This window comes from Anomaloglossus baeobatrachus, chromosome 4 (assembly GCF_048569485.1).
Source record: "Anomaloglossus baeobatrachus isolate aAnoBae1 chromosome 4, aAnoBae1.hap1, whole genome shotgun sequence".
Classification (NCBI taxonomy): Eukaryota; Metazoa; Chordata; class Amphibia; order Anura; family Aromobatidae; genus Anomaloglossus; species Anomaloglossus baeobatrachus.
Window position 1 is genome coordinate 470,767,674 of NC_134356.1, and position 23,855 is coordinate 470,791,528.

The 23,855-nt window shown below is 40.9% G+C and overlaps 1 protein-coding gene across 15 annotated transcripts in view; it reads right to left on the minus strand.

The window, feature by feature from the left end:
- The window catches only part of TJP1 (tight junction protein 1), a 739,774-nt gene that overhangs the window by 292,222 nt on the left and 423,697 nt on the right, over nucleotides 1-23,855 (minus strand). Inside the window, exon 1 of one of the 15 annotated variants that reach the window (XM_075345697.1) lies at nucleotides 11,776-11,865. The exons of the other annotated variants lie outside the window; for them this stretch is intronic. Coding sequence (XP_075201812.1) covers nucleotides 11,776-11,844 — 69 coding nt within the window. The 5' untranslated portion in view covers nucleotides 11,845-11,865. Of the gene's footprint in view, nucleotides 1-11,775; nucleotides 11,866-23,855 lie in introns of those variants that run through there. 15 annotated transcript variants of the gene reach the window in all.

The following is a 23,855-nucleotide window of genomic DNA, read 5'->3' on the forward strand; positions in this document are numbered from 1 at the left end:
GCATCCCGCTCTAACCGTCCGCATCCCGCTCTAACCGTCCGCATCCCGCTCTAACCGGCCACATCCCGCTGTTAATGCAGCAAAAGGTACCGGTACTATGGCTTTTATTTTTCCAACGTACAGTTTACTATGTCTTACTTTCGGGGTACGTCTTAGCCGACCCCCCTAAAACCCCCACTACGTCTTACTATCGGGGGTGTCTTACTATTGGGGAAACACGGTATATACATTTCGTGTTTTTGCACCGGCAATACAATATACACAAATACAATTAATGGATCAACAAAGTAGATCAAATCTAGTAACCACACAAGTGACAGATTTCCATATAATCCACCTTTCCCCAAACCACAACACATACTGGCACAAAACGCATTTTTATTATGAAATAGCAATAACTGCAGTACAACATTAAAGTGGATAGGTCATAGGACAACCCCATCTTAAAGGAGTAGTCTATTCCTCAGACAACCCCTTCTCAATCTGAGTGTTTACCCCAGTTAAAATAAAAACACGTATACTCACCTCCAGTGCCGGCGCTGTCCCATGGTGTCTGCACTCGCTCTCCCATGGCTCATGTGACATTGTTATGTCACACGAACCTTGCACCCAATCGCAACCACTAACTACGGACGTATCATACATTAATACCAAGTGAGCAACCAGCCACAGAACTGACCTCCTCTTGAAGGAGAATGAATCCAGCAACAATTGGGCATAGGGCTTGCATGATATAACAGTGTCACGTGAGCCCCAGGAGAGTGAGTGCAGACACCACTGGAAAGGCGCCAGCACTGGAGGTGAGTGTCAATGCTGTTATTTTAACACGGGAAAACACTCAGAACACTGAGAAAGGGTTGTCCGAGTAGTGGATAACCCCTTTAAAAAAAAAAGTTATCATAGGGATCTGCTAATTGCATCAGGTTGTGCTTCTCAAACACTTGAACACAGGGAAAGCTATATCTGGGCATACACTTAGGTGGAAGGGAAATATGGCTTAATACCGTGGCCTTTTACATGAAGTGATCCTTTTAATACGTGGACGTGCCAGGTCTGCTAAACCATGAGCTACTATTACAACACTTGAATGATGTTCATATTCTTTAATAATGCTTTGTGAAAAAGAAAGCATTGTTTACAGTTTCCTTTATGAAGCCCTGCTCACATGTCCAGTAGTTATTTCAGTTTTTGGATCCATTTTGGGATCATAAAAACAGAAATAAAATGTTCCAGTACATGACCCATTCAGTTGATTGCTAACAGAAGTTTCATAAAACGTCCATTTCGCCTCTGTCTGATGTCTATTTATTTGGTGGATCAAAAAAATGTAGTTAGCACATCTTTTTTGACCACCGTAAAAACGGATAGAAACTGAGCACGTTTTTTTGTTTTTTTTACATTGAAGTGTATGGGGAATAGATCATAACAGGATGTCCTCAATCATATGCATGTATGGTAAAAATTGATCAGTAAAAATTGGAAACTTTGGTTTCCATTTTGCATCTGTTTTTCCTTGGTTAATAATGGATGCATTCTTTTTAAATACTGCAATAATTACAAATCGATGACAAGTGGACATGTGAACAGAGCCCTAGATTATGACTACATTTACAGTGTTTCCCTGAAAATAAGCCCTCCCCGAAAATAAACCTTAGTAGGAATTTTTGGCCTTTTCAGAGTATGGTGTAAATATAAGCCTTACCCCGAAAATAAGCCCTAGTTGCAGTTCAATAATGACGCGTCCATGGCGCTAAAAAAGTTAAAGAATACTGCAGGACATTTCAATAAAGAAAGAAGGCATCCCCAAAAGAAAGAAGACAGACCCCGCAATCATATTCACCAGTCCAGGTCGCTGTGGAACGCAAGGACCTGCAGTGGAACGCATTAAGGACCTGCAGTGGAATGCACAAACACACACACACACACATATCCAGTGACATCGTACTCCTTCGGGGAACGGGGATGTGGTTGAACGCATCAAGGACCTGCGGTGTTATGCATTGAGGACTTAAGGTGGAACGCATCGATCCATTCTACCGCAGGTCTTCCATGCGCTCCACCATAGGTCCTTATGTTCCCAGGGTCCCAGGTCCCCCTGTCTACCGAAAACAGTGCAGTATCACCGGATGTATATGTGTATGTATCTGTGTGTGTGTGTGTGTGTGTGTGTGTGTAAGTGCCGGCCGGCTGGAAGCAGGGGAGGACCACTGTAGAGAAGACAAGGACGTGGAAAGAGTGTACCATGAGGACCTGGGAGTGACACAGATGTCCAGGGTCTGGTAAGTATTATTCTCCTGGCAGGGGTCTGCCTTTTTTGGGGGGGTAAATTTACTCCTAACCCGTGTTTCCCCTAAAATAGGCTATAGCGCACTTTTCACGACGTAAAAACTATAAGACGGTGTCTTATCTTTGGGAAAATATGGTAGTATTTCTTTTAGACATTTTCATGTTGTGTATAAAAAAACATAATACACTGAAAATACATACAAAAAAATGTGATGTGTTAACATATGCTAAGGCAACTGCAATCAAAAGCTGTCCTGCAGCCATAGAAAAGTATGGTCTCTAGCTCTGTCGCCTACAGTACCTCCAGCTCATACCTCATGACTGCATTGTACGCTCATTGATTCCCTTTCCATCTTCCCTTCACTAATTGGCAATGATTAATTTCTCTATGGGACAGCATGTAGCCCACAGGCCAACAATTAAGCTGGATATGTGTGTCTTTATGTCAATGATTGAAGATATTGATTGCTGGTAACTTGTCTTTTGAAAACAGCTTGACTCATGGAATCACATTGCAAAAGTACAAAGCAAATGAAAGCGATATAAAAACGGTATAGAAATATCTCATTAATTTATGCAATCCAAGATACACTAGAGAATGTGGACATTCAGAATAACCCCACTTAAAGTGAACCAGTCAGGTGTAATATGCACCCAGAACCACAAGCTGTTCTGGGTGCATATTGCTAATCAATGTCTAACTGTCCCTGTATCTAGTAGCATAAATAACTAGATCTTTAGAGAAAGTATTTCTAAAGATCCCATATGATCTGCTAATTAGGCTAGAGACTAGATGCAAGGGCGTTAGTTCCCCTGGCTAGTCGGCCCCCTTAGCATGTAATCACACCTCTGTGGGTGTACTAACATGGTAATGAATGTGCAGCATATCAGGATGGTCACGCTCACCTCTCTGCTGGCATCCTATCTGACTCCTGGATTTTGGCCCACTGCACTTGATCCCGGACTTTCGGTCATGTGCACTATGAAGCCAGGTGTACGCGTCCTGGCTTCAAACTCATGTAGTCCGCATGACTGAAAGTCTGGGATCATGCGCACTGAGATGAAGTCCAGCGTTGGACACGATGGCAGCAGAGAGGTGAGCGTGACCATGCCTTTGACACTGTGTATTCATTACCATGTTAGTACGCCCACAGGGGTGTGCTTACATGCTAAGGGGGCCGACTAGCCAAGGGAACTAACGCCCTTGAGACTAGTCGCTGGCCTCATTAGCATATTATATGGATCTTTAGAAATACATTTTCTAAAGATCCCTTTATTTATGCTACTATAGGCTGGGACTGCTAGGCAGGGATTAGCAATATGCATCCAGAACTGCTCATGGTTCTGGGTGCATACAGGACCTGACAGGTTCACTTTAAATAAAACAAGGAAACATCATACACTTAGGTCTCATTCAGACGTCCCATTTTTCATGTACCTGTTTTATTTGTGTTTTTTATGAATAAAACACATACCTATTATGGGGCTGTTCACATTGCCGTGGTTTCTACTGTGGCTGTATGTCCTTTTTTATCAGCATCAAGGATGAAAATCACCCATACAAATCTGAGGTCTGCAAAAATCACGGACAGCACACGGCTAACACCAGTGTACAATCCATGTGCTGTGCGTGATTGCAGTGAATCGGAGAAGCTTTGTAATTTATTTATTCATTTATCGATATGTGAAAAACACTGATGAAACAATGATGGCAAAAATAGACACTGACCACCACTGATGAAACTCAGACCCAAAACTCTGATTACAATAGGCCAATTTTTTCGCGTGCGTGAAAAATCACTGACATCTGAATGAGGCTGAACGTAAATTGTCTGTGTCAGACTGCAGTATATCCCCACAAAATTCCTTTCCCTGAAAAAATATGGTTTTAATAAAATGGACACTCAAGCCAATTCCTAAGATAAACTGAGGGAGCTAGTTGCACTACCAACTCTCACCTGTGTAAATATACCATTTTAGGATTGTTTGATCTCTAACAAAAAATAAACATTTTTATGAGAAAAAGTTGAAACAGAAAGATCAATCAAGGGTTTGACATTGCCTACATGTTTTACTATGTCTAGGGGAATTTTTAAATGTTATCACTCCCAATGATTAGAATTGAGAATGACAAAAGTATCTGTGGTCATCTCCCAATAAAGACACCTTCACACATTGAGTAATTGGTGAATATTTTACATCAGTATTTGCAAGCCAAAATCAGGAGTGGAGCAATCAGAAGAAAAATATAACAGAAACACATAACCACCTCTTAATATATTGCAAACATCATATAATATAGCACTATGTACCTACAGTTACTCATTTTGCCCTTCTGCCCAGTAAGTAAATTCTTCTCTTTTCCATTAGGTCTATGACATCACTTGATTAAAAACAGACTTTCTCAATGTTCTATGTAGAAACAGGAGGTTTCTTTTCCCTGCATGAGTCATCACTGCAAAAGTCTCTGGCAGGGGGGAGGAGAGGAGCACCAGACTCAGGAGTTGAAGGGGGGGTGACTTATGCAGGAAAAAGAGACTTACTGTTTCTACATGGAGCAGAGAAAGGAGAAGAATTAACTGGGTAGAAAGTCAATTTGAGCAATTAAGAGTGCACAGTGCCATATAGTATGATGTCAATTTATTAAAATGATAAAAACGTTGATGTGAGTGTTTCTTTAAAGGAGTATTCACACTTCCAAGATACGTTCCCAATATGTAGTAGATGTAATAATAATATTAGCAAATACCTCAAAAAAGAAATGTTTTAGGATGAGAGAAAGCAATGTTTTTCTTTTCAGTTGTTTGAAGTTGTAAGTACGGTATGCCAGGAAAAAAGGGGTAACATCTGCGCTGCCGATGAAGGAGAATGAACCAGATATGTACGTGAAGTGGTTGATACCTTTTATTGGCTGACTGAATAGATGGTAATATATAGCAAGCTTTCGAGACTACTCAGGTCTCTTCATCAGGCTCAGTATAACACAAAATCTGAACCCTGTGAGTAGTCTGGAAAGCTTGCTATTATTACCATCTTTACAGTTAGCCATTAAAAGGTATCAACCACTGATGACTCTCAGTTCTTTAAAACAAATTTTTTTTAATCTCTACTGGCTAACATGGTATAAAGATATATTTAACCGCAAGTTGTAAGTAAAACAGACTTTTTATTATTTCTAGTAGTGGAAAATACAGAGTATAATAATTCTCTGCAAAGACCATTGTGGCATCCACTCACTGTAATTCTGCCTTGTCCTGCAGTATTACAAAGCCTTTATTACTAGGGGTGATCGAATACCTCAAATATTCAGCTTCGCGAATATTCAATGACTATCTCGCCGCTATGCAAATATTCGATGCGCAATGTAAGTCTATGGGAAGCCCGAATAGTTCCGAATAGTTGTTATTCGGGTTTCCCATAGACTTACATTGCACATTGAATATTCGTGAATAGTCGAATAGCGGCGACCTATTCGGAAAATATTCACAAAGCCGAATATTTGAGGTATTCGATCATCCCTATTTATTACATCACCCACTCTCTAATGATGAGATGACTGTACTGTCTGTCCTAGTATAAATGGCAAAACTGTCAAGTGAGTTGCAGAAATCAGAAAATATCTTACAAGCGCAAATGAACAGTTTTAAATGTGTAGAAAGCAGGATTTTTTTTTGTTAAATGTATTGTAATCATATGTTTTATATAGACAGTCACGCAATGTATCCTCGGGCACTTTACAAATTAAGTCGTACAGACATTGTAAAATAATCAATGTAAACTAAAACCAAAAAGGACAGAGATTGACAGACTAAGCTTTTACAATCAAGCCTCATCTATGCAAACCATAATACTGTGGCTGTAGATTTTAATAAGGCTCTAGTATACCTCCTGTCAGGCTCTGTATGATCCAACATAGGCAAAATCATTGCAGATTTCATTACATAAAACACCCTGCTATGTGCAGGTCACAGCAATGGCATTATAAAATATAGTAAAATGTTACAAGTGAACTTTAAATATTAAAGCAGACATGTCACCAGATTTCACATTAGAAACTGCATACATTATTAAATAGATTTCTTAAACCCATGAGGATGGTGTACTTTGCAAATTCTTGGGAAAATGGCAATACAATCCTGATATTGAGAGGAGCATTGTAGTGTAGCTATTGCTCTGCTCATAAAATGATTATTTTAAAGGGGTTGTTCATTTATTGGACAACTCCTCCTTCCCTATATTGGGCCCAATAAATAAGCTTATACTCCCATCCTGTGATGATGCGGTTCCAGCGGTGTCAATGCTTGCATTCCCGGGGTTGTGACATCACACGAGCCTGGCGCCAAATCACCACCTGGCTTTACTGTCCCCGTCTTCAGAAAAATGGTTAATCAATAGGGATGATCGAATACCTCAAATATTCAGCTTCGCGAATATCCGATGAATTGGTCGCCACTATGCGAATATTCGATACGCAATGTAAGTCTATGGGAAGCCCGAATAGTTCCAAATAGTTGTTATTCGGGTTTCCCATAGACTTACATTTCGCATCGAATATTCGCGAATAGTTGAATAGCAGCGACCTATTCGGCAAATATTCACGAAGCCGAATATTTGAGGTATTTGATCATCCCTATTAATTAACAGTGAGTGTCCAGTTATTTGTTCAAAGGCGGGGAGGGAGAAGCTGATGGTGATTGGGCTCTGGGCTTGTGTTAAGTCACAAGCTCATGTGAACCCCAGGAACACGAGCACTGACACTGCTGTAATGGTGTCGGTACGACATCTGAGTAAAGGCTGTGGAATGAGAAGGGGTTGTCCAAGTAATGGACAACCCCTTTAGTATCAGGTGGAATAATTAAAAAGAAAAATAGAAAAAACAACCATTCTGACATCTATTTTCCCTGTAAGTACACCAGCCTCATCAGCTCTAAGATATTAATGTAATGATGCATGCAGTTTGTATTTGAAATCTGTTTATAGATCCCCTTAAATTGCAATACTAAAGTGAATACAGATTAAGTGTAACGCCTACCCTGTTTAAAAGAACTGAAGTCCTCAGTGGTTGATACCTTTTAATGGCTAACTGAAAAGATGGTAATAATAGCAAGCTTTCGAGACTACTTTCGAGAAAGCTTGCTATTATTACCATCTTTTCAGTTAGCCATTAAAAGGTATCAACCACTGAGGACTTTCTGTTCTTTTAAACAATTTTTTATCTCTACTGGCTAACACGGTACAAAGATATATTTTACGCCTACCCTGGACACTGTACCTGCATTGGTTTCACTGCATGATATGGAAAGTGTTACGGTTCCCAGCATGTGAAGTCATTACATGCATGGTAGTTAAATACAGTCAGTCATGGTCATATATCACAGGGGACAGTCTAATGACATGAAGATGGCTGCAGTGTTATTGTGTGTCAGCGTAAGGCAAAGTTCACACAAAGATGAAGCTGAGAAGGTTGAGCGATGAATTCACCAATATTCACCATCAATTAATAAGAATATGAATGGAGTATCACATAGTTTTATAGTGTCAATTTACCATAACCCTAGAACACAATAGAGTCTTTTATTGCTTCTTAAAAGTTTTTTTAATGCAAAATGTATAAATGGCTTTACCCTCCCAGAACAGTGATAATCTGACTGCCGTGAAACCAGATTAAAGCATAAGTACCAGATGTCTGAGGTTCTCTACCTGTCAATCGAGTTTTTTCTTTTATTATATTTCCAATGCATACAAGATCAATCAGAAAAAAAGACTTCTAAAAAGACTATTCATACCTGAAGCAAAAGCAATTTACCTGAAGGTATATACAGAAGGAGCCAGCTGCTTCATAGACATGCGGAAAATTAAAGGCACAGAATTGAGTATAGGCCGCTTTACACGCAGCGACATCGCTAAAGCGATGTCGTTGGGGTCACAGAATTCGTGATGCACATCTGGCCGCAATAGCGATGTCGTTGCGTGTGACACCTACATGTGATCAAAAAAGGTCGCAAAATCGTGCAAAATCGTTAATCATTGACAGGTTCCCCTATCGCAAATATCGTTGCAGCTGCAGGTACGATGTTGTTCGTCGTTCCTGCGGCAGCACACATCGCTATGTGTGATACCGCAGGAATGAGGAACCTCACCTTACCTGTGTCCACCGGCAATGAGGAAGGAAGAAGGTGGGCGGGATGTTCGTCCCACTCATCTCCGCCCCTCCGCTTCGATTGGGTGGTCGCTTAGTGACGTCGCTGTGACGCCGAACGAACCGCCCCCCTTAGAAAGGAGGCGGTTCGCCGGTCACAGCAACGTCGCTAGGCAGGTAAGTAGTGTGACAGGTCCGAGCGATGTTCTGCGCCACGGGCAGCAATGTGCCTGTGACGCACAAACAATGGGGGCGGGTACGCATGCTAGCGGTCTCGCTAGCGAGATTGCAGCGTGTAAAGCGGCCTTATAAGAAACAGCAAATCACACAATAGGGTAAAACCGTAATATAGTAGATAGTATAAACAATACATTCGCTCACCTTGGGTGCTATTCTGAAGGCACCACCACTATAAAGGTCTAAATAGCCAGCTGGGGGAAAGATACGGCAGATGGAAATTACCAAAAACGGATATTGACTGCGCTGCTGGAAATAAGTTTTTTGCTGCGGTATTCTTTGAATACCAACAGATCGTTGGTTTTAAAACTTGATAAAGATGACATTTCGGCATTGAAACGCGTATGGGATAATAAAGAGTCTTCAAAGAACACCAGAGGCTTCTTCCCAGCAGCGCAGACAAGTTTTAGATTTGATTTTATCCCACTTTAGAATTGTGTATACACATGCACCCCGATTACATTAAGGAGCTTTCTGCCATAAAGCTGCTTAAAATGTGACAAATGTTTGTGCAACTTGTAATTTTGTAAACATTTTGCGACTTTTAGGTTTTTACGCCAGTCCTGGTCAGCTCTGCCAACTTTTTTGTTAAGTGGGTGACGCTTAGTCGAGAGGGGGCCATAGCCATGTGCAGCCAAAAAATGTTCATGCATTGGCGCATGGCCGTCGAAAAATTAGTCAAATTCATTAAGATGTTGACACCTCTTAATACATTTCATGCATTTTAGCGCAGTCTTCGTCAAGAGTGCCATAGAAAATCGTGAATCGGGGCCACAATATTTGCTAGGCTATGTAGCATAGAACCTACAAACAATGTACCGCACTTGAAAAGATTAAAAACATATTTTTTGAATGGAATATAACAGAAGGAAATTAAAGAAATGCATCTAACATATGAGGACAGCAATTTAAAGGCTTAATAAAACTATAGGTATACATACATAGAATTCTGCCATAAAGAGTTTTTTATATGGCACAAGTACAGGAACTGACGAGTGTTACAAAGATCTAAACTTTCAACAGAGTACATAGCCGATAATACAATGCAAAACCAATAGCTATCCAACCTCTAAATGGATGGCCACACTCTTGCGCGTTTCGCCATATGATTTGTCAAGAGGATATCTAAATGTGATCAGGGACCTCTTTTTAATTATTCCCTTGTGGCTATTGTTTAATCACATTATTTAATAGCATTCAAACCCAAGCACTTTCTTCAGCAGATGTCTTCAGCAAGCAGAGTACTTTCTCACAGTTTTCTCTTTTTACTTTTTGTGTAATACTAATATAATATAGAAAGCAAATAGCAGTTTTCTTTTCATCACCCAGTGTGAACCCAGCATCATCAAAGCCTATTTCAAGGAGAATTATACAGAAAGGAAATAATCCCAAAACAATACTAAATCCTAGGATCTGGAGCGCAATATAACTGGCTATTTTTTCTCAATTTAGAGTCACTACAGCATACTTGTTATACAACAATAGGTGGAGTAACCAGGGAGGGTTCCTTAAAGGGATTTCATCACCAGGTTTTTGCTTCCCAATCTGAGAGCAGCATAATGTAACAGAGACCCTGATTCCAGCGATGTGTCACTTACTTAGCTATTTGCTGGAATTTTGATAAAATCAATGTTTTGTCTGCTGCAGGTCTAGCAGTTATACAGAACTCATGAATATGCTGGACTGCCTGGCAGCACACCAAGTAGTCCTCTAATGATAATCTACTGCTGATTAAACAGCGATTTTTATCAAAACTACACTAAGCAGCCCAGTAAGTGACACATCACTGGAATCATGGGGAAAAAATAATAATTTTTCATTCTACAAAAATACACTTAGAAAAACGTAGAGAAATGATGTGTTGGAATTTTCCAGCTGTATACAGTATTTATTTATCTAAATTTCCTATCACCTTTGTCATGTTGTCCCATGTCATTGCTGTAAGGCTATGTTCACACGCAGCATTTTTACAGGGTTTTTTTTTTCCTGCAGCCATAACCTGTGTACAAAAAGCAGGTTTTGCTGTGTTTTCGCCTAATTTTTAGCCTCGTTTTCTGGTGCAGACTACATGTATTATTTTTTTTTAAAGTGCATGCCTAATAAAGTTAGTTTTATTCACCGAAAATGCAGCAAAAGAAAAAAATGCTGCAAAAACTATTTTTTGTACCATATTTACACTTTCTTATTGCTTTCTATGGGTAAAAGAAATTGCTGCAAAAACGCTGATAGAATTGACAACAGACTTAAAAAAAACGCTGCAGTGTCTAGATTCAGCCAAGTAACAAAAAATAAGCAAGTGCATGAGACTTCTGAAGCCTCATCTTCTCCTAGTACTGTAAACACAGCATATTTGCATTAAAACAAAAAAAAAACTGCAAAAACGCTGTGTGTGAACATAGCCCAATATTGTACGGTGCATTTGGGACTCGTGGTAAGGTGGCATATTGCGCTAATGTTATCTTGATGCATAAATAAATCCTGGAAATTCATTCTTGCCTTCCTGCCATTCTTGCTCTTTAGGCTATGTGCCCACGCTGCGGATTTACCGCGGATTTTGCCGCGGATTTGCCGCGGATTTACCGCGGATTTCCCGAAAATCTGCTGCAGCGGCACTTCCAAGCCATTTCAATGGCATTTTGGAAATGCTGTGTCCATGCTGCGGATTTTTCCGCTGCGGATTTGCCGCGGATTTTGATGCGGAAAAATCTGCAGCATGTCAATTATTTGTTGCGGATTTTGGTGCGGATTTGGCGCGAAAGTCGCGGATTTTCATGCAGAAAAATCCGCAGGTACATTCTACCGTGGACACATAGCCTTAGGTTATTACTGCAGTTATAAGTCACATTGTATATATTCTTAAAGGTCTCTGCCGGTATAAGTTCTCCTTGGACAGGTTTTCTAAGATTCCCTGTAAATCTATGTGACCCTTTTTAATAGTTTTTGAATTACTGTTATTTATAGTAAAGGTAAGAATTTCTAAGAAAAGACAGTAACGGCGTCTGAGGAGCTGACAAGTGTCAGGCGCCTGGAAGAAAAGAGCCATCTAATATGAGGCGCAGAAGTCTACTGTGGTAGTCGACATGAAAAATAACATGAAAAAAGCGAGTACTTACACGAGCAGGCTTCACCGCTGATTGCGAAGCAGCAGGACGGGGGACCGAGTCGCTCTTCCCTTTCATCATGCTGGCTGTTTCTGTGCTAAGTGAGTGCAATATGTCTGCCTCATCCCTCACATCCTTGTGAGACTGGAGCATAGAGATTGCATACCACAGAGGTTAAAAAAGAGGAGTGTGTTTAAAGTTAAAACAAATCTATAAAGCCAGTAAGCAAGGAACGCTGAAAAGTCGAGCCAAAAAGGAACCTGAACTTGTTGTTGTACCGCGCACCAGTGGGATATCCTCTCTTTTATGTCTAAGTATGATGATTACACACAATACTCAGACACCGCGGGTCCCTGACTCCTCGCGTGATCCCATCTCAGGAGCTCACTGATGTGCCTGGTGCACAGGGAAATTCCCAGCATATTACAAAATATACTTTTATCATACTTATAGTCTTTTTTTTTAGTTAGCTCCAATACCACTGCAGTGTTACAGATTTCCATGCTACATTCTGAGAAGGATGATCACAACACAAATGTATAAATAACACTGATGACCTGCCATTTACAAAGGGAGATTCACATTTCTGAAATGAACATTCATTATACCTACAGCGGATGAAATAAGTATTGAACACGTCACCAATTTTCAAAGTAAATATATTTTGTAAAGTGCTATTGACATGAATTTCTCACCAGATATCGGTAACAACCCATCCAATTTACACAGGCAAAGAATTCAAACCATAGGTGTTCATACATTTAAGGATGTGTAATAATGAGAAATGACACAGGAAAAAAGTATTGAACACGCTTACTGAAATGTATTTAATACTTCGTAGAAAAGTCTTTGTTGGCGATAGCTTCAAGATGTCTCCTGTATGGATAAACTAGTCTAAGGGGTACTTTGCACACTACTACATCGCAAGCCGATGCTGCGATGCCAAGAACGATAGTTCCCGCCCCCGTCACAGCTGCGATATCATTGTGATAGCTGCCGTAGCGAATATTATCGCTACGGCTGCTTCACATGCACTCACCTGCCGTGCAACATTGCTCTGGCCAGTGAACCGCCTCCTTATTAAGGGAGCGGGTCGTGCGGCGTCACTGCGACGTCACACGGCAGGTGGCCAATAGGAGCGGAGGGGCGGAGATGAGCGGGATGTAAACATCCCGCCCACCTCCTTCCTTCCCCAATGCCGATGGGAGCTGTGGTGACGCAGGTAGATGTTCCTCGCTCCTGCGACTTCACACACAGCGATGTGTGCTGCCGCAGGAGCGAGGAACAACATCGGACCGTCGCGTCAGCGTAATTATGGAATTCGCCGACACTACACCGATGATACGATTACGATGATTTTGCGCTCGTTAATCGTATCATCTAGGATTTACACACTACGATGTTGAGAGCGACGCAGGAAGTGCATCACTTTCGACATAACCCCACCGACATCGCACCTGTGATGTCGTAGTGTGCAAAGTACCCCTAAATGTTATTGAACAAATTTTAAAAGCACTTGAACATGCTTTTTGCTCAGCAATGTGCTTTACTTATTGTTTTCTTTTCAACAATTGTACCTGCTGATTCCAGGTCTTTCAGTAATTCTCCACAGGTGGTTCTTGGCTCTTGGACAACTCTTCTGGAAATTATTTTCCCTCCTCTGTCTGAAATCTTGCGGGGAGCACCTGGTTGTGGCTGGTTTATGGTGAAATGATGCTCTTTCCATTTCTGGAGTATGGTCCCAACAGTGTACACTTGACCCTTCAGTAGTTTAGAAATGTTTCTAAATGTGTATTTTTTGCAATAAAAAGGTTCTGAAGGTTCTGAGGCAGCTGACTGGTTTTACCCATCATGAGATGTTTCTTGTGTGGCAACGGGATAATGAGACACCTTTTTTTAAGCCATCAGTTGAACCAGCTGATATTATTTTTCATTAAGGGACAAGACTGTGTTCTAATTACTCATAGATTTCAGCTGGTGACATGACTTTCCCTGGCTTTTTGAACCTCTCTCTCTCTCCATTGGTTCAATACCTTTTTCTTGTGTAATTTCTCATTACACATAACTTTTTTTATGGACATCTATGGTTTGATTTGTTTGCTTGTGTGGATTGGATGGGTTATTGCTGACATCTGGTGAGAAATTTCTCAGAAGCACTCATCTGAAAGTCAGTGAAAATGTACTCCTATATTATGGGGCCAGAGTATGGCTCCAATGTATTAGTCAATGTCTGTGGATCATAAAATCTGTTACAATATAGAATTATTTAAGGCAACCCCCCAGTCTGTGACTAAACATTAGGTACATATTTCTCATGAACGAATCCTTCTATGTGGTGTCCTTCTTTTGCCTTCCGCAGTTTCATGGGGAGTGCAGTTGCAAGTCTAAAACACGTTTCCAGCCTTTCCTGTGCACGGGTAGAAAAGGCAGCACTGGCATGGTTTAGATTTACCACTGCACTCCCCATACAGGTGTAGTGGATATTTTAGCTAAATGTGGCTTCTCCTTACAGGGGTTTTCTAGACAAATAGATTATTAAAGCATTGCAAAGCCTAATAGAAATGACCGATCTTCAAAATTTAGATGCTGTTAAAAATTCTGCTGTTCCTGATCTAACACATGCGGTGATGTGACTTCCAACTCCTCACTCAGTGTGCTCGAGTGACTTAGAATGTGTAATGGGAGGAAGAGCGAAATGGAAAGATACAGTGCATGCTCCTTAGAGAACAAGTCATTTTCAAACTAGTAACTTTGACCAGAGGGAATGGTGGTGGGCAGTTCAGAATGCTAGATTACATAATAATAACTGATCATATTATGTGACTCATTAATTACCCCTACACTACAGTGAGCCTGTGGGGGGCCAGTATCGGGCATTTTAACATTACTAACTGCAGAAGAGTCTTAGGATAGTACAATACATAAGAGTTGACATGTGAGGGATCTTTGGAAGACGAAACTATGTGTACAATGATCCTTCTTGAGACTGTGCAGAAGTCTCAGGATGGTGTTTGGTTGGTTGGGTTGGCAGGCGCTGTGGGAAATGTAGTTTGGAAGTATAGAGGAAGAGCTGGTAGAACATAGTTCAGGATGTAAACAATTACAGTCCACAAAAATGAGTTTAGAACACTGATGAGAAGCAGAAAAGAGAAAATTAAGGTATCAGGAAAATTTGGGGGCTCATTACAGGGATAACCAAATAATTTTTTTTTGTACCCAGAAAACTACTTAAAGAGAACCTGTCAGATCCAATATGCACACAGAACCACGAGCAGTTCTGGGTGTATATTACTAATCCCTGCATAATCGTCCCTGTATACACTAGTATAGATAAAGAGATCTTTAGAAAAAGTATTTCTAAAGATCTTTTACCGTATGCTAATGAGCGAGGGGACTAGTCCCCCTGGGCGTTGCTTCCCTTGCTAGTTGTCCCAATTAGCATGTTAGTCCACCCCTGTGAGTGTGCTAACATGCTAATGAATGTGCAGCCTCACAGAATGATCTCACTCACCTCTCCGCCATCGCGTCCGATGCTGGATTTCAGCTCAGTGCGCATGACCCCAGAGTTTGGGTCATGCGCACTATGAAGCTGGGTGTACGCGTTGAGGCTTCAAACTGAAGTAGTGCGCATGACCCAAACTCCGGGGTCATATGCACTGAGCTGAAATCCAACATTGGACGCGATAGCGGAGATCTGAGTGAGATCGTCCTGTGACGCTGCGTATTCACTAGTATGCTAGTACCATGCTAATGGAGCCAACTGGCAGGGGGAACTAACTCCCAGGGGACTAGTCCCCTCACTCATTAGTATACGGTAAAAGATCTTTAGAAATACTTTTTCTAAAGATCTCATCTTTGCTAGTGTATATAGGGACGGTTAGGCAGGGATTAGCAATATGCACCCAGAACTACTTGTGGTTCTGAGTGCATATTGCACCTGACAGGTTCCCTTTAAAAAGGAGCCCATTTCCAGGGAGATCTCTTTTTAATTAGACGTCTATTACTATAGGTTCTAAAGCAAAATTCTCAGCTACTGCTACTCAAATATCTGATTAACTATTAAAACTATTGCGCATCTCATTCTGATTGGCCAAGTGGTACCATGTGACAGTATCTTTAGAACCTTTTGTTTCAATCAGTTCATATGGTTCAGGGCACAATTATCTAATAGATGAAAAAGTTAAAAAAAACCACTAAAAATTATGGCAAAAAGTAAACAAAAGATGAACCCACACTTATCCTCAGGGTTTTCTGCAAGTTCATGAAGAAAACAAAACAATCTGGTAGAAAACCTGCAGGGATTACTGGTATGATTTCTCTTTTGATACTAAGGCAGGATACGTTTTATCCTATATTATGATATATACTGTATATATATATATATATTTAATATATATATATATATATATATATATATATATATATATATATATATATACTAGCTGTACTACCCGGTTTCAGTTTAATAACTGCTGTTAACAAAATAGAATGTATTAACAAAAATGTATTCTGCACACAAAAACCACAAAAGAAATAGATATAAATGTATATACTCTTTTGCGCCATCGCTCTCATTCTTTAAGTCCCCCTTGTTCACATCTGGCAGCTGTCAATTTGCCCCAAACACTTTTTGTTTCACTTTTTCCCCATTATGTAGATAGGGGCAAAATTGATTGGTAAATTGGAACGCGCGGGGTTAAAATGTCCCCTCACAACATAGCACCCGGCACTGCCCGGGATAGTAACTGTCTCTCTGTTTCTCTCCCATTCTCTGTCTGTCTACCCCTCTGTATATATCTCTCTGTCTCTCTCTCTCTATCTCTTTGTCTTTCTGTCTCTTTCCCTGTCTGTCTATCTATCTCTTTCCCTGTCTATCTATCTCCCTGTCTGTCTATCTATCTCTGTCTCTTTCCCTGTCTGTCTCTTTCCCTGTCTGTCTCTTTCCCTCTCTTTCCCTGTCTGTCTCTTTCCCTCTTTCCCTCTGTCTCTTTCCCTGTGTCTGTCTCTTTGTCTGTCTCTTTACCTGTCTTTGTCTGTCTCTTACCCTGTCTGTCTCTTTCCCTCTCTTTCCCTGTCTGTCTGTTTCCCTGTGTCTGTTTCTTTGTCTGTCTCTTTACCTGTCTGTGTCTGTATCTTTACCTGTCTGTGTCTGTCTCTTAACCTGTCTCTCTCTTTTCCTCTCTTTCCCTGTCTGTCTCTTTCCCTGTCAGTATGTTTCTTTGTCTGTGTCTGTCTCTTTGTGTCTGTCTCTTACCCTGTCTATGTCTGTTTCTTACCCTGTCTGTGTCTGCCTCTTTCCCTGTCTGTGTCTGTCTCTTTCCCTGGCTGCATTGTGACATGCCAACTTTCTATATAAGGGCGTGGCTGCGCATTCTTCTGAAGTTCTGGCTGCACTGTGGCTCCCAGCTCCATTCGCTTTAATGGAGGCAAGTTTTTTGGTGAATAACTGTAAAGTGCGGGGTTAAAATTTCCCCTTAAAACATAGCCTATGACGCTCTCGGGGTCCAGAAGTGTGAGTGTGCAAAATTTTGTGGCTGTAGCTGCGACGGTGCAGATGCCAATCGCGGACATACACACACACATACATACATACATACATACACACACATACACACATTCAGCTTTATATATATTATATATATATATATATATTTACTTTTTTTTATTTTATTTACTTATATTTTCCATTTTCACTACCATTTAAGGGGTCTTTACTTTTGATTGATACCAAGTATTATTTATTTTATATTATTTATTACTAGCTGTACTACCCGGCTTCGCCCGGGTTAATAACTGTTATTAACAAAATAGAATGTATTAACAAAAACTGTATTCTGCACACAAAAAAACACAAAACAAATAGAAATGTAACTATTAAAAGGCAAAAAGCTAATAGAAGCATTTCACAACATATAATTCAACACCACAGATATTCCACACAGAGTTAACTAAATTGGCCAAGTAATGTGTTCCGTCTGTCTCTTTCCAGGTCTGTCTCTTTCCCCGTCTGTCTCTTTCCCCGTCTGTCTCTTTCCCTGTCTGTCTCTTTCCCCGTCTGCCTGTCTCTGTCTGTCTCTTTTTTTGTCTGTCTCTCTCTGTTTCTTTCCCCATCTGTCTCTTTCTAGGTCTGTCTCTTTCCCAGGTCTGTCTCTTTTCCCTGTCTGTCTCCCGGTCTCTTTGTCTGTGTCTTTTCCTGTCTGTCTCTTTCCCTGTCTGCCTGTCTCTGTCTGTCTCTTTCCTTTTCTGTCTCTATTTCTCTGTCTCTTTCCTCGTCTGTCTCTATCAAGGTCTGTGTCTTTCCCCATCTATCTTTGTCTGTCTCTCTGGCTGTCTCCTCCTTCCCTGTCTGCCTGTCTCTGTCCCTGTCTGCATGTCTGTCTGTCTCTTTCCCCATCTGTCTCTTTCCCCATCTGTCTTTTTCCCCATCTGTCTCTTTCCCCGTCTGTCTCTTTCCCCGTCTGTCTCTTTCCAGGTCTGTCTCTTTCCAGGTCTTTCTCTTTCCAGGTCAGTCTCTTTCCAGGTCTGTCTCTTTCCAGGTCTGTCTCTGTCTGTCTCTTTCCAGGTTTGTCTCTTTCCAGGCCTGTCTCTTTCCCCATCTGTCTCTTTCCAGGTCTGTCTCTTTCCAGGTCTGTCTCTTTCCCCGTCTGTCTCTGTCTGTCTCTTTCACCATCTGTCTCTGTTTGTCTCTTTCACCGTCTGTCTCTGTCTCTTTCACCATCTGTCTCTGTCTGTCTCTTTCACCGTCTGTCTCTGTCTGTCTCTTTCCCTGTCTGTCTCTATCTCTCTGTCTCTTTCCCTGTCTGTCTCTCTGTCTGTGTCTGTCTGTCTTTCTGTCTGTCTCTCTGTCTGTCTCTGTCTGTCTCTCTGTCTGTCTCTATCCGTCTTCCCACCGACATCTTATTACCTCACATATAAGCTTCTTATACTATGAATGTCTTTTGCTCCTATAGCAAGCAATCACAGCTCCTACTAATAAATTGTAGTTCCAGGCTCCATTTACTTTAATGAAGGCATGTTTTTTGGAGAGTAACTGTAAAGCGCGGGGTTAGATTTTCCTGTCAAAACATAGTCTACGACGTTCCCTGGGTCACATGAGGTGTCTGTGCAAAATTTCGTGATTGCAAATGCGATGGTGCAGATACACTTTTTGTTTCCCTTTTTCCCCATTATGTAGATAGGGGCAAAATTGATTGGTAAATTGGAACGCGTGGAGTTAAAATTTCGCCTCACTACATAGCCTATGACGCTTTTGGGGTCCAGACGTGTGAGTGTGCAAAATTTTGTGGCTGTAGCTGCGACGGTGCAGATGCCAATCCCGGACACACGGACACACACACACACACATTCAGCTTTATATATTAGATTACCCATTCATTCACTTCCTATGAAACTGCCCCCGATTATGTTTGTGCATCTGTGCTGTAGGGTTGTGGGAAACAAAATGACTGCTGTAAGTGCATTTGCAGGGTGCTATATAAATAACTGGAAATATATATCTCCATCTACACACATACTCATTCTTATTTGTTGACTGCTCGTAGAAATCTGCACCTTCATTTACGACTCGGCTTCTTCTCATCTCATGGTTGTAAACTAGCAAATGGTCATTTAAATTCTGTCTATATTTCTGGCACCGGCCATGGTTATTTATGTCATAAATAATAATCAATTCCTTAAATAATTTTAAAAAAATTGTTTAAAAGAACAGAGAGTCCTCAGTGGTTGATACCTTTTAATGGCTAACTGAAAAGATGGTAATAATTGCAAGCTTTCGAGACTACTCAGGTCTCTTCATCAGGCATGGTATAACACAAAATCTTCAGATTTTGTGTTATACCATGCCTGATGAAGAGACCTGAGTAGTCTCGAAAGCTTGCAATTATTACCATCTTTTCAGTTAGCCATTAAAAGGTATCAACCACTGAGGACTCTCTGTTCTTTTAAACAATTTTTTTATCTCTACTGGCTAACACGGTACAAAGATATATTTTACTTGTAAATAATTTTAGAAATTCATTATAAATAATAACCACGGAGAACAGTTGTGAACCAGGCAAAACATAAATCTGCTCCGCAGCAAGTACATTCCAGGATTAACTCACTTCCAGTAAATCCATTTTTGATTAATATCGCCTCCACCTTTTCCAGTTAACTAACTCCCAGTAATACTGGCATCCTGCGCTTTGCTGAGCTGTGTGTCCTACGTCAGCTGGAAAAGTGAAGTCTCAAAATAATTCAGGTAATTTCATAAAGATGTTTTGTGATTTACTACACAACAGAACCTGGGGATATTGAAGCGCAGAGGTCCTAGAGTTCAATACACACACTTCACCTTATAAACTTTGCTATAAATTCACCTTCATAATTGACAATTTACGCACAACCATCCGAATCAGGCAATTCTGGTACTCCCATTCTCCAAGTCCATAGGAAACATGTAAGAAGGTTGTTTAAAAATCCGTGGAAAACAATGTGTCATGAATCATTTCTGCAAAGGTTCAATAAATGGATGTATCCCACTCCTATAGATTTATTAGACTGACCTTGAGGCATAAAACCTTCTACTTTACACCAGGAATCAATACCTAGCTGTCATGCCGGTATATGGATAAAGCTTGTAAAGGAACATGGGGTGAGAAGGTGATCTTATATGGGACCAGAATTACTTACTTGCAAAATGATATATGTTAGGTGGCAATAGAGGAGGTTTAGTGCTAATTTCCATTTGTGGCTGTAGATACAGTGCTGGCCAAAAGTATTGGCAGCCCTGCAATTCTGTCAGATAATACTCAGTTTCTTCTTGAAAATGATTGCAGTCACAAATTCTTTGGTATTATTAACTTCATTTATTTTGCTTGCAATGAAAAAACACAAAAGAGAATGAAACAAAAATCAAATCATTGATCATTTCACACAAAACTCCATAAATGGGCCAGACAAAAGTATTGGCACCCTTAGCCTAATACTTGGTTGAACAACCTTTAGCCAAAATAACTGCGAACAACCGCTTCCGATAACCATCAATGAGTTTCTTACAATGCTCTGCTGGAATTTTAGACTATTCTTCTTTGGCAAACTGCTCCAGGTCCCTGAGATTTGAAGGGTGCCTTCTCCAAACTGCCATTTTGAGATCTCTCCACAGGTGTTCTATGGGATTCAGGTCTGGACTCATTTCTGGCCACTTTAGTAGTCTCCACTGCTTTCTATCAAACCATTTTCTAGTGCTTTTTGAAGTGTGTTTTGGGTCATTGTCCTGCTGGAAGACCCATGACCTCTGAGGAAGACCCAGCTTTCTCACACTGGGACCTACATTATGCTGCAAAATTTGTTGGTAGTCTTCAGACTTCATAATGCCATGCACACGGTCAAGCAGTCCAGTGCCGGAGGCAGCAAAGCAACCCCAAAACATCAGGGAACCTCTGCCATGTTTGAATGTAGGGACCGTTTTCTTTTCTTTGAATGTCTCTTTTTTTTTCTTGTAAACTCTATGTTGATGACTTTTCCCAAAAAGCTCTACTTTTGTCTCATCTGACCAGAGAACATTCTTCCAAAACGTTTTAGGGTTTCTCAGCTAAGTTTTGGCAAACTCCAGCCTGGCTTTTTTATGTCTCGGAGTAAGAAGTGGGGTCTTCCTGGGTATCCTACCATACAGTGCCTTTTCATTCATACGCCGACGGATAGTACGGGTTGACACTGTTGTACCCTCGGACTGCAGGGCAGCTTGAACTTGTTTGGATGTTAGTCGAGGTTCTTTATCCACCATCTGCACAATCTTGCGTTGAAATCTCTCGTCAATTTTTCTTTTCCTCCCACATCTAGGGAGGTTAGCCACAGTGCCATGGGCTTTAAACTTCTTGATGACACTGCGCACCGTAGACACAGGAACTTTCAGGTCTTTGGAGATGGACTTGTAGCCTTGAGATTGCTCATGCTTCCTCACAATTTGGACTCTCAAGTCCTCAGACAGTTCTTTAGTCTTTTTTTTCTCCATGCTCAATGTGGTACACACAAGGACACAGGACAGAGGTTGAGTCAACTTTAATCCATGTAAATTGGCTGCAAGTGTGATTTAGTTATTGCCAACACCTGTTAGGTGCCACAGGTAAGTTACAGGTGCTGTTAAGTACACAAATTAGAGAAGCATCACATGATTTTTCAAATAGTGCCAATACTTTTGTCCACTCCTTTTTTATGTTTGGTGTGGAATTATATCCAATTTGGCTTTATGACAATTGTTTTTTTCATTGAAGACAAATTAAATGAATATAATACCAAAGAATTTGTGATTGCAATCATTTTCAAGAAGAAACTGAGTATTACCTGACAGAATTGTAGGGGTGTTAATACTTTTGGCCAGCACTGTTTATAGATCCTGATCAGATCACTTAAACTTACTAACATATTAACCGTTATTTGATATACATATATGTTTTACTTTTCAGGTAAATTCTGCATGCAGACATGTATTTATTTCATCTAGATCCCGTAGATGTCTTAAGCCCGCTTTACACGCTGCAATGTATCTTACAATGTGTCGGCGGGGTCACGTCGTAAGTGACACACATCTGGTATTGTAGGTACATTGCAGTGTGTGTCAGGTACGTGCGATTGCGATTGAACATTAAAACGTTCATCGCATACACATCGTTCCTTTCTCTAGAATTGCACGTCACATTTTTCATCACACACCCCGGGAACGATGAACAGATCTTACCTACGTCCTGCGGCTCCCGGCCCACAATGCGGAAGGAAGGAGGTGGGCGGGATGTTTACGTCCCGCTCAGCTCCGCCCCTCCACTTCTATTGGCCGGCTGACATGTGACGTCGCTGTGACGCCGAACGTCCCTCCCACTCCAGGAAGTGGACGTTCGCCGCCCACATCGAGGTCGTATGGAAGGTAAGTACGTGTGACGGGGGTTAATCATTTGTGCGGCACGTTCAACAAATTGAACGTGTCACACATACGATGGGGGCGTTGCAAATCACATACGATATCGTATGCGAAATTGTAACGTGTAAAGCAGGCTTTAGAATGACAAATGTCTGGTCTGCAGATAACACTACGTCCAACTATATTCAAGGAACCATAGATAAATAGATAAATTGTAATGTCTACTGATAAATACAAACCTAAAAACACCCAAGGCTTGTGGCTCTTTTACGTAAAAATTGTAAAAACGATTACTCCGGACTGTAATAAAGGAAAGAATAAACAAAGATATGGAAATTAGTCTGCATTACAGCAACAACTCAGATTAGATCAGTTGGGGTGCTTAAACCTGCTGACAGGTTACCTTTAAATCTTCAGACTATTAACGCAAAGAAGAACATTTCCATTAACTTGCAACAAGCAGAGATCTCATTAAATGGTGAGAAGTCAAACACAAAGTACATTAGAACATAACAAGCTATACATAATACATTGTATCAAGCTTTATTTACTTAATAAAAGCTGAACACATATATATTTGAGACGTTATTACATTGTGTCTTAAAAGGAATCTGTTATCAGGTTTTTGCTCTCTCATCTAAAAGCAGCATGATGTAGGCAAAAAGATCCTGAATCCAAGGATGTCTCACTTAGATTAGTGGCTGCAGCCATTCTAAAACAAATCAGAATTTTTACATTTATCCATGTAGCAGAGCTGAGAGAGTCCTGTCCTGCCCACACCAGGCTCTAAATAGAGATTAAGAACTGACAGTGAGCCGTCAATCTGAAGAGGGGGCGTGCCGCACTAGTGTGCGTTTGACATTGTAGTCCGAGCAATGATACATCCTACTACTTAAACAAAAATAGCAAATAAACACCAAATCGGACCTTGACATGACAGGCATCCCTGAATTCTCTGTGTTAACCCTTGCACCATGCTGTCTTCAGCTTAGATTGCAAAAACCTGCTGACAGATTCTCTTTAAGTATGCTATGCATTTCTTCCTAAAGGGTACTTTACACGCTGCGATATCGGTATCGATATCGCTAGCGAGCGTACCCACCCCCGTCGGTTGTGCGACACGGGCAAATCGCTGCCCGTGGCGCACAACATCGCTTACACTCATCATACGGACTTACCTTCCCTGCGACGTCACTCTGGC